Genomic DNA, 15,185 nt, shown 5'->3' on the forward strand with positions numbered 1-15,185 from the left:
TGTACCCATGTCCTTCATTTCTGGAACCTCCCTCCCCCCTTTCGAAAAATCCTGGACCCACCCTGTCTCATTCCTCAAAATCGCCCCCCCCCACTCCCCACTCCTGTGCTGTCCCTGTATCTGTCACACCTCCCCTAACGGTTATCCCTGTACCTGTCACACCTCCCCTAACAGTTATCCATATACCTGTCACACCACCCCTAACGGTTACCCCTGTACCTGTCACACCACCCCTAACGGTTATCCCTGTATCTGTCACACCTCCCCTAACGGTTATCCCTGTACCTGTCACACCACCCCTAACGGTTACCCCTGTACCTGTCACACCACCCCTAACGGTTATCCCTGTATCTGTCACACCACCCCTAATGGTTACCCCTGTACCTGTCACACCACCCTTAACGGTTACCCCTGTACCTGTCACACCACCCCTAACGGTTACCCCTGTACCTGTCACACCTCCCCTAACGGTTATCCCTGTACCTGTCACACCTCCCCGAACGGTTATCCCTGTACCTGTCACACCTCCCCTAACGGTTATCCATATACCTGTCACACCTCCCCTAACGGTTATCCCTGTACCTGTCACACCTCCCCGAACGGTTATCCCTGTACCTGTCACACCTCCCCTAACGGTTATCCCTGTACCTGTCACACCTCCCCTAACGGTTATCCCTGTACCTGTCACACCTCCCCTAACGGTTATCCATATACCTGTCACACCTCCCCTAACGGTTATCCCTGTACCTGTCACACCTCCCCTAACGGTTATCCCTGTACCTGTCACACCACCCCTAACGGTTATCCCTGTATCTGTCACACCACCCCCAACGGTTATCCCTGTACCTGTCACACCACCCCTAACAGTTACCCCTGTACCTGTCACACCACCCCTAACGGTTACCCCTGTACCTGTCACACCACCCCTAACGGTTATCCATATACCTGTCACACCACCCCTAACGGTTATCCATATACCTGTCACACCACCCCTAACGGTTATCCCTGTACCTGTCACACCACCCCTAACAGTTATCCATATACCTGTCACACCACCCCTAACGGTTATCCCTGTACCTGTCACACCTCCCCTAACAGTTATCCATATACCTGTCACACCACCCCTAACGGTTACCCCTGTACCTGTCACACCACCCCTAACGGTTATCCCTGTATCTGTCACACCACCCCTAACGGTTACCCCTGTACCTGTCACACCACCCTTAACGGTTACCCCTGTACCTGTCACACCACCCCTAACGGTTACCCCTGTACCTGTCACACCTCCCCTAACGGTTATCCCTGTACCTGTCACACCTCCCCGAACGGTTATCCCTGTACCTGTCACACCTCCCCTAACGGTTATCCATATACCTGTCACACCTCCCCTAACGGTTATCCCTGTACCTGTCACACCACCCCTAACAGTTATCCATATACCTGTCACACCACCCCTAACGGTTATCCCTGTACCTGTCACACCTCCCCTAACAGTTATCCATATACCTGTCACACCACCCCTAACGGTTACCCCTGTACCTGTCACACCACCCCTAACGGTTATCCCTGTATCTGTCACACCACCCCTAACGGTTACCCCTGTACCTGTCACACCACCCTTAACGGTTACCCCTGTACCTGTCACACCACCCCTAACGGTTACCCCTGTACCTGTCACACCTCCCCTAACGGTTATCCCTGTACCTGTCACACCTCCCCTAACGGTTATCCCTGTACCTGTCACACCTCCCCTAACGGTTATCCCTGTACCTGTCACACCTCCCCTAACGGTTATCCCTGTACCTGTCACACCTCCCCTAACGGTTATCCATATACCTGTCACACCTCCCCTAACGGTTATCCCTGTACCTGTCACACCTCCCCTAACGGTTATCCCTGTACCTGTCACACCACCCCTAACGGTTATCCCTGTATCTGTCACACCACCCCCAACGGTTATCCCTGTACCTGTCACACCACCCCTAACGGTTATCCCTGTACCTGTCACACCACCCCTAACAGTTACCCCTGTACCTGTCACACCACCCCTAACGGTTATCCATATACCTGTCACACCACCCCTAACGGTTATCCATATACCTGTCACACCTCCCCTAACGGTTATCCCTGTACCTGTCACACCTCCCCTAACGGTTATCCCTGTACCTGTCACACCTCCCCTAACGGTTATCCCTGTACCTGTCACACCTCCCCTAACGGTTATCCATATACCTGTCACACCTCCCCTAACGGTTATCCCTGTACCTGTCACACCTCCCCTAACGGTTATCCCTGTACCTGTCACACCTCCCCTAACGGTTATCCGAGTACCTGTCTCATTCGTCTAATTTCCCGTCCTCCTTCCCCCGGTACTGTCCCCGTACCTGCCACACTCTTTCCTCACCCCTGCCCTGGATGTAACCTCCGTGCCACCACCGTGACGTCCCTGTGATGTACCCTCCGTGCCCCCACCGTGACGTCCCTGTGATGTACCCTCCGTGCCCCCACCGTGACGTCCCTGTGATGTACCCTCCGTGCCCCCACCGTGACGTCCCTGTGATGTACCCTCCGTGCCCCCACCGTGACGTCCCTGTGATGTACCCTCCGTGCCCCCACCGTGACGTCCCTGTGATGTACCCTCCGTGCCCCCACCGTGACGTCCCTGTGATGTACCCTCCATGCCCCCACCGTGACGTCCCTGTGATGTACCCTCCGTGCCCCCACCGTGACGTCCCTGTGATGTACCCTCCGTGCCCCCACCGTGACGTCCCTGTGATGTACCCTCCGTGCCCCCACCGTGACGTCCCTGTGATGTACCCTCCGTGCCCCCACCGTGACGTCCCTGTGATGTACCCTCCGTGCCCCCACCGTGACGTCCCTGTGATGTACCCTCCGTGCCCCCACCGTGACGTCCCTGTGATGTACCCTCCGTCCCACCTCCGGTGAAATGAAGGAGATAACCTGAGAGGTTTAATTCATATGTTGTGGTGTTCATCGAATGCGGACATGTTGGACCAAATGACCTCTTCGTGTGTTCACGTTCCTTGTTTGACGACGGTTGCTGCGACGGGGGGTGTATAGCAATCGTTTGTCAGCGAGGCTGGTACCACATTCCGTCCATCACAAACAATGATAAATTTTACCAGTGAGCTAAAATGAAGGATCGTGTCGTCAAATGATGCACATGTTACATGTTCCGTGAAATCTCTCACTCGTCAAGGTCATGCGATACTATGACGTCATTGTCCAGGTACTGTGGTGTTCTTGTGTTCGTTGGTGCTGGTCCCTCCTGTGTGGCCGTCTCCCATCCGTCCTGCCGTGCTCGGTGTGGGCTTTTGGTGCGAAATGGGAGAACCATCAAGTGTCTGTGAATCAGGTTTGTGAGGTGGCAGGGAGACCGAGAAACCCATCGTGTTATGGGGGTTCCTTGGGAGGGGGGGGGTGTCCAAGGGGAGCGGGGGGATAGGGTGTCGTGTCCGAGGGGAGGGGTGGGGTGTCCGAGGGGAGGGGGTGGGGTGTCCGAGGGGGAGGGGTGGGGTGTCCGAGGGGGAGGGGTGGGGTGTCCGAGGGGAGGGGTGGGGTGTCCGAGGGGAGGGGGTGGGGTGTCCGAGGGGAGGGGTGGGGTGTCCGAGGGGGGAATGGGGTGTCCGTGGCGGGGGAATGATGGGGTGTCCGTGGCGGGGGGAATGATGGGGTGTCCGTGGCGGGGGAATGATGGGGTGTCCGTGGCGGGGGGATGGGATGGGGTGTCCGTGGCGGGGGGATGGGATGGGGTGTCCGAGGGGGGATGGGGTATCCGAAGCGGGGGGGGGATGGTGTGTCCGAGGGGGGGATGATGGGGTATCCGAGGCGGTGGGGGCAGGATGGGGTGTCTGAGGAGGGGGAGTGGGGGTGCCTTTGGGGGGGGTGCATAGGGGGGATGGGATCTCTGAGGGGAGGGGAGGGGATGGGATGTCTGAGGGGGGAATGGGGATGCATTGGGGGGATGGTGTGTCTGGAGAGGGTGAATGGGATGTCTGAGGGGGGGGAATGGGGGTGCCTTGGGGGGATGGGGTGTCTGTGGGGGGAGGGGATGGTGTATACGGGGGTGGAGGGTGGGAATGGCATGTCCAAGGGAGGGGGAATGGGGTGCTTGGAAGGGGTGGGGGTAGAGGGGAATAGGGGTGTCGAGTGAGAGCATGGGAGTGTCGGGGGGGGGGCAGGGTGCAGGTGCAGTCTGTGAAGGATTGTGGGGTGTCGTGTTTATAGGGAGGATTGAGGTGTGATGGACAGGAACACTGTTGTCTAACGGGGATGGGGGTGTCTGGGAGGGGTGGAGGAGAATGTTTGTGTTGCGGGTTGAGTTGGATGAAGGGGAGAGTGCAGGAGGGGTGGAGGAGAATGTTTATGTTGCGGCTTGAGTAGGATGAAGGGGAGATTGCAGGAGGGGTGGAGGAGAATGTTTGTGTTGCGGGTTGAGTAGGATGAAGGGGAGATTGCAGGAGGGGTGGAGGAGAATGTTTATGTTGCGGCTTGAGTAGGATGATAAAGGGGAGAGTGCAGGAGGGTTGGAGGAGAATGTTTGTGTTGCGGGTTGAGTAGGATGAAGGGGAGAGTGAATGAGGTGTGAAGTGGAATGGGGGTTTCTTGGGGAGGGTCCACCCTTACAATGTCCTGGAATATCATGTTTATTGCCTTGTTCTGTTCTTGTGGAAGAAGTAATTATTTGAAGAGAAAGGAAAACACAAAGTGAAGTATGTCAGCTGTGAGGAGACGCACGGTGCTGTCACTGCTCACGTGCACGCACCCCGAGTTGTTTTGGTACACGATGCACGGGCACGTGGGTGTCACGTACTGACACGAGTGGCTGTGTTTAATTTTAGACTTCGTTGGTGATGGTGCCCGCTCATCGTGCTTGCTGTAAACAGGTACGGCTAGATCGCTCTCCTTGATCCGATGATGACATCGGGATGAGGTCAAAGTGATTTGGAGGCAACAACGTGAATAGAACCGACATTGTACATCAATTTCGTGTGGATGCCTCAATGGCGACGACGCAGATGGGCACACATTGTGTAAACAGGCGTCGCATCTGTAAAAACATTTAAAAATATCCCTTAAAAACTCGTGAGTTTGGGCAGGTCAGGGTTCTCTTCAAATTCCCTCGACTCCTTGAGGGAGCCGAGTAACCGGTGCTGGAATGCTTCATACTCGTACTTTGGTTTCAGGAGTACCACCTGCACCTATCCTCGTATACTTCAACACCTGCACATACCCTTGTATACTTCAACACCTGCACATACCCTTGTATACTTCAACACCTGAGCCTTGACGGGAAACACCAATGTATTCCGTGCAAAGTTTTCTTGAACACGGTCCAGACAAAGGTCATGTCACCCTCCTTGTAATGCACCATATACAGGTTATCAGGTTATCATTGCATTGATACTTGAAGAAGATCCTTCATGACCTTGTTATTTTGAGTCCCTGGTGATGGTGATGGAATCATCCAAAATAATTTGTGACTTTTGAAAGGACTTTACACTGTACAAGTCCCTGTTGTTGACACTCACTTTGTGTTTAAATCGCTGCAGATCTCTCGCTGTCAGAAAGGTGTGATGGTGTAATGAGAGGGACTGGTCCAGGTTACTTTCTGGAGTTCAACTTTCAACATGAGTAAAATTGTTATAAACTTGTTTTGCTTTTTGTACAAACAACAATGCAAGGGTACTTCTTTAGTTTTACACAGAACAACACCTTTGGTTTTGAGAGGAGCCTGTGGGTGCCAAGAAGTGATGGTGGGCAGGGCACGGAATTGAGAGGGGGTGGGGTATGTGGAGAGCATGTGATTGTGGTGTTGAGGATTGGATGGTTCGTCATGGTCTTGAGGGAGACTGCAGATGTGGGGATGTGGCAGCAAGGCATAGAGGCTTGGTGTGTGGGTGCGGCGCTAAGAGGTGACAGCAGAAGGGCTCTGCATTGAGAGGAGACTTTGGGCAGGGCGCGGTGGTGAGAGCACGGGATGTGCAGGCATGGTGTTGACAAGAAGTGGTGGGTGGGTTTGATAGACTGGGCTATGTGTTGCAGGAGAAGGTGGGTGGCAGCAGTGTTGAGAGGAGACTTTGGGTGGTTGTCTTGAAAGGAGGAGACAGCGGCTGGTGGGTGCAGTGTTGAGAGGAGACTGCGGGTCGGTTCAGTGTAGAAAGGAGATAGCATGTGGGTGCAGTGAGAGGAGAGGACAGGCAGGCAGGCAGGTGGGCGGAATGTCGAGAGGAAAGCGGAGGAGACTGCGGGTGAGCAGTGTGAGGGGAGAGGAGAGGCAGGAGGAGGAGGAGGAGACGGTGGGTGGGCACAGTCAGAGTAGGAGGAGATGACTACGACAACAGGAAGTGTGGGGGGCTGGCACGGTATTGAAAGTGGACAGTGAGCAGGGTGAGAGGAAAAGAGACGATGCGGGCGCATATGCACGGTGTTGGGAGGAGATAGGCAGGCACGGTGTTGAGACACTGTGGGTGGGTGGGCACATTGTCGATAGGAGATGGTGGGCGGGCGCGGTGCCAAGGGAGACGGTGGGCGGGCGTGGTGCCGAGGGGAGACTGTGGGCAGACATGGGCGGGCGCGGTGCCGAGAGGAGACGGTGGGCAGACATGGTGGGTGGGCGCGGTGCCAAAGGTACACGGTGGGCAGACACGATGGGCGGGCGTGGTGCCGAGGGGAGACGGTGGGCAGACACGGTGGGCGGGTGCGGTGCTGAGGGGAGGCGGTGGACGGGTGCGGTGCCGAGGGGAGACGGTGGACGGGCACGGTGCCGAGGGGAGGCGGTGGGCGGGCGCGGTGCCGAGGGTCGGCGGCGGGCGCGGTGCCGAGGGTCGGCGGCGGGCGCGGTGCCGAGGGTAGGCGGCGGGCGCGGTGCTGAGGGGAGGCGGTGGGCGGGCGTGGTGGCAGTGTTGAGGCGGTGGGCAGGTGCAGTGGCAGTGTTGAGGCGGTGGGCGGGCGCGGTGGCAGTGTTGAGGCGGTGGGCGGGCGCGGTGGCAGTGTTGAGGCGTTGGGCGGGCGCGGTGGCAGTGTTGAGACGGTGGGCAGGCACAGTGGCAGTGTTGATGTGGTGAGCGGGCGTGGTGGCAGTGTTGAGGCTGTGGGTGGGCGTGGTGGCAGTGTTGAGGCGGTGGGCGGGCGCGGTGGCAGTGTTGAGGCGGTGGGCGGGCGTGGTGGCAGTGTTGAGGCGGTGGGCGGGCGTGGTGGCAGTGTTGAGGCGGTGGGCGGGCGTGGTGGCAGTGTTGAGGCGGTGGGCGGGCGCGGTGGCAGTGTTGAGGCGGTGGGCGGGCGCGGTGGCAGTGTTGAGGCGTTGGGCGGGCGCGGTGGCAGTGTTGAGACGGTGGGCAGGCACAGTGGCAGTGTTGATGTGGTGAGCGGGCGTGGTGGCAGTGTTGAGGCTGTGGGTGGGCGTGGTGGCAGTGTTGAGGCGGTGGGCGGGCGCGGTGGCAGTGTTGAGGCGTTGGGCGGGCGCGGTGGCAGTGTTGAGGCTGTGGGTGGGCGTGGTGGCAGTGTTGAGGCTGTGGGTGGGCGTGGTGGCAGTGTTGAGGCGGTGGGCGGGCGCGGTGGCAGTGTTGAGGCGGTGGGCGGGCGTGGTGGCAGTGTTGAGGCTGTGGGTCGGCGTGGTGGTAGTGTTGAGGCTGTGGGTGGGGGTGGTGGCAGTGTTGAGGCGGTGGGCGGGCGCGGTGGCAGTGTTGAGGTGTTGGGCGGGCGCGGTGGCAGTGTTGAGGCGGTGGGCGGGCGTGGTGGCAGTGTTGAGGCTGTGGGTGGGCGTGGTGGCAGTGTTGAGGCGGTGGGCGGGCGCGGTGGCGAGGGGAGACGGTGGACGGGTGCGGTGGCAGTGTTGAGGTGTGACATCATGGGCTTATTGTTTCAAGGCATATATTTGCTTGTTCCTACACGTTGTTTAACCACATTAATTGCATCATTTCGGATTAGTTTTCTTCCTCTCATTTCATGTCCTTTTTGTTGTGAACTACATCTTGACGAGTGCTGTGAATATGATTTTGTACATGTGCCCATGTTTTCCTTTGTGCTTAAGCAGCAGTCAGTGACATGAACTGTGGAGTTGGTGCCATGGAGAACAAACACGATGGATATCCAGTTTGGGTGGAGCGTTTTGAAAATGAAGCCGTTGTGTGTTTTCAAAACGTGCCCGAGAGTTACATCTTGGATTTTGCTGTGGAATGTCATTACAAGGTGCCACCAGGAGTCCCTTTGAACTCTAACGATTGGATTGGACTTTTCCCTGTAAGTTGCTTTTGATTCTTGTCTTTCACTACATTCTCATAATTGCGTTTTCTCTGCTCAATGTCAGTGTTATTGTTTGGAGGGAAAAGAGGAATTTTATTAACTGAAGGTTGGGTGACACCTGGTTACCAGCACATGAAGAGAGGTGCGGTGACATCTCGAGTAGCGAAGGTTCGTTCGCTTTCTTTTTCTTTGACAAGGCCAATGAGCCACGTTACTTCCCATGGTGGTTCACTTTATATCAGAGGATTACTTTTCTTAATATTCTCTTATCAGCTTTGTATTTGTTTTTTTTTTTTTTAGCCTCTTCCGTACCCTTGGAGATAATAAAATATTGCATTTATTAAGCGCTTGATCCAAATGTTTATACGACTTTACATGAAACATTGTGATGCTCTTTGCATACAGTAATACAGTTATAAAGGTCCAAAACTCAAATATGTAATCTATAGAGTGAAAAAGGACAAGTTTTATCAAAATACACGGCCTGCTCCCATGAAGTGACACCACAACAGCAATAAATCAAACACAGCTTCAAGTTTCTGTCCTCAATTGCTGACCTGCACTCATGAAAGCCATGGAATGGGTGGCAACAAAAGACTCGGCCGACCACCGCAACCAATAGCCACAGAACCGCTGCTCGCACTTGGAAAGAGATGTGTGGCAAGAGACGCCGCTCATCCACCGCACCGTGTGGTAGTCAGAAAGACCCCTCCGAAGGACACCTCACCATGCTTACCACCTCGACGTCGCAGCAAGTCGAGCTTGATGTGAACACCGCCTCAAGTGCATACGTAATGCAAAGCCGTCGCTTTAACATTCAGTTGTTTTGGTTCACTGGTGGTGATGTAAAGTCATGGGTACTGCAGCCGGGAGTTGTCGGATATAAAAGTCGTCGTGGTTCAAAAGTGGCGATGCAAAGCCATTGATGGTACTGCTGGGAGTTGTCGGGTATGAATGTCATTTCGTTTCATTCGTGCTGAATTGAAGTACTCGATCTCTGTTTGTGAAGCTTGACTATGTAAACAGAAACAATGGAATCAAGAGAGAGAGGGAGAGCAATCAGAGATTGCAGACCCTCGCCAGGACTTGTTTTGTTTGGCAAATAAATGGAAGAATGTACTAAATGAAAGGTCGTTGACTGCAAATTAAATTTCTAAATGGTCTGGTTGTAGATGTGTAAAGGGGTCAAAGGTCTGAAAAGTTCAAAAGATCCAAATAGGTCACATCAAAATTCTTCTGGTTCCGGTTTTTGACTGATAGTTGGTTCTCTCCAGGGGTCTCTACCAACTTTCTCAAAGATATGTTTCCGGTCATTGTCCGTCACGGTTTCACTGTATATTTTGTTTCCTCCGTGTTTACTGTCTGTTTCTAGTTCGGTTTTGTTTCAAAACTTGTGCTATTTTGGTGAGTTTTCGTCAGTCTTGTCATTTCAGGTTCATAACCTTCACACTCTCCCCCCTCCAAGCTTCCCTCTCACCTTTCTCAAAAACTTGCCCTTCTCCTTCAACTCCCACCTCTCACTCCCCTTTCCCAAAGTTGCTCCCCCTCACATCCACAAAGCTGCCTTCTTCCCCTGCACTCTCTCTTCCATCTCATCCTTCCACCTCCTTCAATCCTTAACTTTCCTCTGCCCTCTCTCTTATAATTCTCCATTGTGCCTCATCCCATCACCACCGAGCCTTTTCTCCTCCTCATCCGGCCCTCTCCCCTCACTCTTCTATAATCCTTCACACTCTGTCAACAACTCAACAGTGATGACTCCATTTACACCTCACTGTCCGAAAACATGGACCAACTTCTATCTTCTCATCCAAACTCTCTCTTCCTCTTATGTGGTGACTTCAATTGTCATCATGCCAGTTGGCTGGGTGTGGGTAACTCCCTCACCTGTGATGGCACTTCAGTAAAAGATTTCTGCGATTCATTGGGACTGACTCAATCGGTCAACTTTCTGACCCGGATCTCAACCAACGGTGGTCCATCTCTTCTGGATCTCATTTTGACCAATTTCCCTGAAAATGTCTGCTGTTCTCTTGCTCCAATTGGTTCATTGAAGCAGTTGGTTCGCTCCAAAATGCCTCCTTGGTAATCTCCTGATTTCATGATGCCATGCACACATTCAAGGCACCCAGTGCCAGAGGCAGTATAACACCAAACATCACTGAACCTCCTCCATGTTTGACTGTAGGGAAGGTATTCTTTTCTTTGAAGGCTTCATTTTGTTTTGTGTAACCATAGAGATGATATGCTTTTCCAAAAAACTCCAATTGAATCTCATCTGTCCACAAGACATTTTCCCAGAAGGATTTTGGCTTGTTCAGGTGTGTTTTGGCAAACTCCAATTGGGCTTACTTATGTCTCTCTCTCTCAGCAGTGGGGTCCTCCTGGGTCTCCTACCATGGAACCCTCCTTCATTGAGTTGGCGACAGATGGTGCGAGTTTGACTGTCGTGCTTTGTGTCTGAAGATCAGCTTGAATATGTTTGGCAGTTGATCGAGGTACTTTCCCCACCATTCGAACAATCCCTCGCTGAAATCTTCGATCGAGTTTTCTCTTGCGGCCACGTCCAGGGAGGTTGGCCACAGTGCCATGGGCCTTAAACTATCCTCATAACATTGCGTACAGTGGACACGGGAACATCAACGTCTCTGGAGATGGACTTGTAGCCTTGAGATTGTCCATGCTTGGCTACAATCTTGTGTCTGACCTCCTCAGACAATTCTCTGGTTTTCTTTCTTTTGTCCGTGCTCATTGCGGTTCACACAATGACACAAAACATCAGAATGACTCCTTTTCTCCATTCAAGCTGGTTGAACGAGTGATTTTTTTATATTGCAGGCACCTGCAACTCACCACAGTTGAGTTCAATGCAAAAGTAAAGGAGACTCACCTACTTGAAATCTAATTTTGTCTCTCAACTCCGAAAAGGGGCCAATAATATTGTCTGGACCATTTTAGGATGTCTGTGTGGAATAAGCTGATATTTAGTACTTTTTTTGAGCTTTTTTTTTGTTTTGTTCCACTGCAAACCAAAGAAATGCATATAGTGGATTCCAAAAGATTTTTTAATTTGAACATTTTTCTGAAAGAAATAGTGCATTATTTGAAAAAAGTGCAAGGGTGACAATATTTTTGGTCACGACAGTACGTTCTGTGTGATAGCTCTTACACGAGCCTCGACACTGTATTTTTTAAAAATAAGTGGTTGAAATGGTCAAAAGGGTGTAATTTAATGTTTAAAGGAGGGGAATTGGCTGAAGGGGTCTAAAAGGTTAAAGGGTATTAAAAGGTCTAAAGGGTAGAAAGGAGCCAAATAGTGTTTGGGGTTCTAAGGGGTTTTAGGGGTCTTCAATCTTCATGGGTCTTTGGGTTGTTAAGGGTCCAATGTAATTTAATCCACGTACTCACGTTTCTGTGCGGAGAAACGGACAGACAAACAGACAGACAGACAAACAAGTGGACCCAAATGAAGGATCCTCTCCTTTGGCGAGAGTAACTCGATTCCAGAATGACACTCAGAAGAATGCATAGCTCTGTCAGGCTGACAAGTTTACGTTTTGAATTCCGTTGAAAGGCCGGCTCTCAATCCAGACCTCCAAAATCGAATCTGCTGGTTCTTGTCACCCATCCAACTCATCCACCAAGTTTATTTAGAATAGGTCCACAACTTTTTGAGGTATCGTGCTATATATCGTTTTTGGTCCTATCTCTCAATGGTGAGGAATCGTTTTTACAATTATAAAATTGTATTTCGATCTGGATTCGGGTCTTCACCAAAATCAGATCATTTCATTTTTTTTCACACACTCAACCTCTCCACCAAGTTTTGTCTGATTCCATCCACAACTTTTGGAGATATCCTGCTTTGTATAATTTTTAGCCCGATCAATGGTAAAGAATCACTTAAAAAATTTTTTTTTATCGGATCCGGATCTTCACCTTGATTGAACCAATTCTTCCTCGTCACACACCCAACCTGTCCACTGAGGTTTTGTCTGAATCTGTCTACAACTGTTTGAGATATCCTGTTCACAGACAGAGAGAGACAGTGGTGAAAACACAACCTCCATCCACCTTCGTGGCAGAGGTACGAGAACGTTTATGAACGAGAGAGTTCATAGAACACGTCATCCCATGCATTGTTTGAGTTTTGACTTCACTTTCAATAAAATAATGATTTTAAAAATCGTTAAAAAAATTCCAGAGGTTTAGTGCTATTGAAACAGTGTTGTACGTCTCCCTTATGCACCACCCTATTTGTCGTGTCTAAGTACTATGAAACTGGAGGTTATTGGAAGTGCAAAGAAGGCGATTTGTGTTCTTCAATGTTCAAGTGTACAATTCAATTTAAATAAATTAAAGGTTGTAAAAGTCCTGTAAATCAATAAATTCCTGAATTGACTGCCGTTGACGCATTCTATTACATCACCCTATCTAACACGCTACATTGGTTCTTCGTGCCTGTTGTTTCTGTCCTTTATGACATCCTTAAAACAGCACGTCTCCTGTTTGGAATGATTTTCAATTTTTTTTCACTGCCAGGCAAGCAGACCGAATAAAAAACATTATCGCTTTTCTCTGCGCATGTGCAATCGGGACAAATTCTGAGCCAACTTACTGTTAAACGGCAGGTTTGTCTTCCGATTCTTGTTCAAAACATAACATTCAATCTAAATCAGTCATTCCTCAATCATAAACTGATGTTTACAGACAGACGGAAAGACGAACATGAACCAATTGCCGAAGCCCACTCGGCGTGCGCGGGGTGCTCGTGCAGGTAAATGAATTGCGATGGCACAGCCAGAAGTTTATTGCACTATTGGGAAGTCTCTTTGGTAACTTTTGGTGTAATTCAAAATGAGTGAGGATGACTTTGTTTGGTCATAAGGAGGTTTCCTTTTTCAGTTATTTTGGTTGTCATGGTCACCATGGTGAGAGAGGGTTTTGTCCTTTTTTATTTTTATTTTTGCTTTTCTCACCATTTGCTTGTTTGGAACCCAAAGGTGTTCTCTTTTGAACTTGAAAGTTCCAACCATTTCCTCTCTTTCAGGTGGGTTTTGTTGCCGCCTCCAGACGCGAGTTCATTTGTTTTTGATCCCTGACTTGATCCCATTTGTATTTTGATTTTTCTGCCGTTTTGACCAGTCTGCGACATGTTTTAGTTTGCCTCTGTGAGGGCCAACTCTTGTTACTTCTATCGCTGAAGGTGGACGGAGGTTTTCACCTCCGTTTGTTTATCTGTGAGCAGGATATCTCCAAACGCTATGGACTGATTAAGATGAAACTTGGTGGACAGATTGGATGATTTGTTCGGGTCAGGGATCCTGATCCAGATACCACAGTTTTTTTTTTTTTTAAGTGATGATTCACCATTGAGAGATACGGCCAAAAACTATATATAGCACGATATCTCAAAAAGTTATGGATGGATTATGACAAAACTAGGTGGATGAGTTGGTTAGGTGAGGAGAACAAGCCGAATCGATTTCGGTTAAGGTCCGGATTCAGCTTCGGCCAATCGGTGGGATACAAAACGTAAACTATTCAGCCTGGCGGAGGTATGCACTCTACTTGGTGCCGTTCTAGTACACTTATGTTTTGAGAGCTGTGTTTTGTTCACTGTGTAAGTACTTGATATCTCTGATGTCGACAGTTTTTCAAATCCGATTACATTGTTGTTTGATGTTGTATCAAAATAACGTCCCAAATTGTTGTGCAGGTCGGATGGACATCTCACCACGATTATTACACGTTCTCATGGACGTCTCTTCCAGCTGATAACAGGGTTAGTGAGTTCAGAATGTGCAAAGTGCAGTTTAAAGGTGAGTCTTGTGTCATCTCCGGTCTCTGCCTTTGTCGATTGATTTTGTGTTTTGAACACCTTTCTGGAAAGTATAATTGGCTGTGAAATTGGTAAACACCAGACTCCAGGGTGTGATGGTTAAAGCCTCCACTCTGAGTCGAGGGGGTTGGTGGTTCGAACCCACAAGTCAAACCACAGACTTTAAAAATGGTCCCGGATGCTTCCTTGTTTGATGCTCAGCATTTACAGGATAGAACATGGAAGTACCCTGTGGGTTGGCATCCATGGGGGAGAAGTAAATGACTCGATTGGCCCACTGATTGCAGAAAGAAAAGATGACATATAAAGATGGTGTTACTGGTACCAGTCAATAATGCTTTGAGAAGTGACGTCACTTCCCCCAAGTTCAGTGACTCCCCCTCAGTGAGGTCCTACGTTATCTCGTGTATAATTTTGGCCGTGTGTGTATGTGCGTGATTTGTGTCGGAGCTCGTTCATGGCCATTAGACCCTGTATAAATGCACCCTTCGATTTCGATTTCTATCCTCATTCCAACTTTTATTATGAACTTTTTATTTCATTTGTGATGTGCTTATTTCTGGTTGTATTTGTTTTATTCACCTTCTCCAGCTTATTACTTGCCAAAGGACTGCGACAAAGAGTACCTGTTCTGCTTTGTGACCCGACAAGGAGTTGTACTCGGAGTGAGCTCGTCATTCAAATTCCATCCACAGCCGTGCGCACAAATGGAAGAGGTCTTGGTTTTGGAGGATGACTATGTTCTTGATGGTTTAGATGGCTCGAGTGATGCTCTCCTCGTCACAACACGCTCTCGGATGTTACAGGTTTTTATTTATTTATTTATTCATATTGTTCACCTGCTCTATACCTGTTGTTGGGTTTCTGCTGTGAGCTAACGGAACTGGGACTTGTTTTTTTTGATAATAGTTTAGTGATTTATGAACTGTGCACCTGTGCAATAGTTGTAAATGTTAGTTGTGATGAGTAGGGGGAGGGGCAAGGGAAAGTTGTTTATTGTTTGTTGTAGACAATATAGTACTGCACATTTAGCGAGGTTCTCCAAACTACACACAGAATTTCAAGGAAACTTGACCAC

The 15,185-nt window shown here is 50.4% G+C and overlaps 1 protein-coding gene across 6 annotated transcripts in view; it reads left to right on the top strand.

The window, feature by feature from the left end:
- The first annotated feature begins 3,045 nt into the window (after window positions 1-3,045).
- Window positions 3,046-15,185, top strand: part of LOC147031202 (calcium-binding and coiled-coil domain-containing protein 1-A-like) — a 91,307-nt gene continuing 79,167 nt past the window's right edge. For 2 of the 6 annotated variants that reach the window (XM_085876024.1, XM_085876020.1), the window contains exons 1-4: window positions 3,046-3,376; window positions 8,057-8,262; window positions 13,985-14,087; window positions 14,699-14,913. In XM_085876024.1, coding sequence (XP_085732150.1) covers window positions 3,346-3,376; window positions 8,057-8,262; window positions 13,985-14,087; window positions 14,699-14,913 — 555 coding nt within the window. In that variant the 5' untranslated portion in view covers window positions 3,046-3,345. Of the gene's footprint in view, window positions 3,377-4,573; window positions 4,908-8,056; window positions 8,263-13,984; window positions 14,088-14,698; window positions 14,914-15,185 lie in introns of those variants that run through there. The other 4 variants (XM_085876022.1, XM_085876019.1, XM_085876021.1 and 1 more) reach the window with 4 other exon arrangements.

The sequence above is a fragment of the Eptatretus burgeri genome, chromosome 3 (genome assembly GCF_056783735.1).
Source record: "Eptatretus burgeri isolate ZD-2024b chromosome 3, Ebu_testis_v1, whole genome shotgun sequence".
In the NCBI taxonomy this organism is placed as follows: domain Eukaryota; kingdom Metazoa; phylum Chordata; class Myxini; order Myxiniformes; family Myxinidae; genus Eptatretus; species Eptatretus burgeri.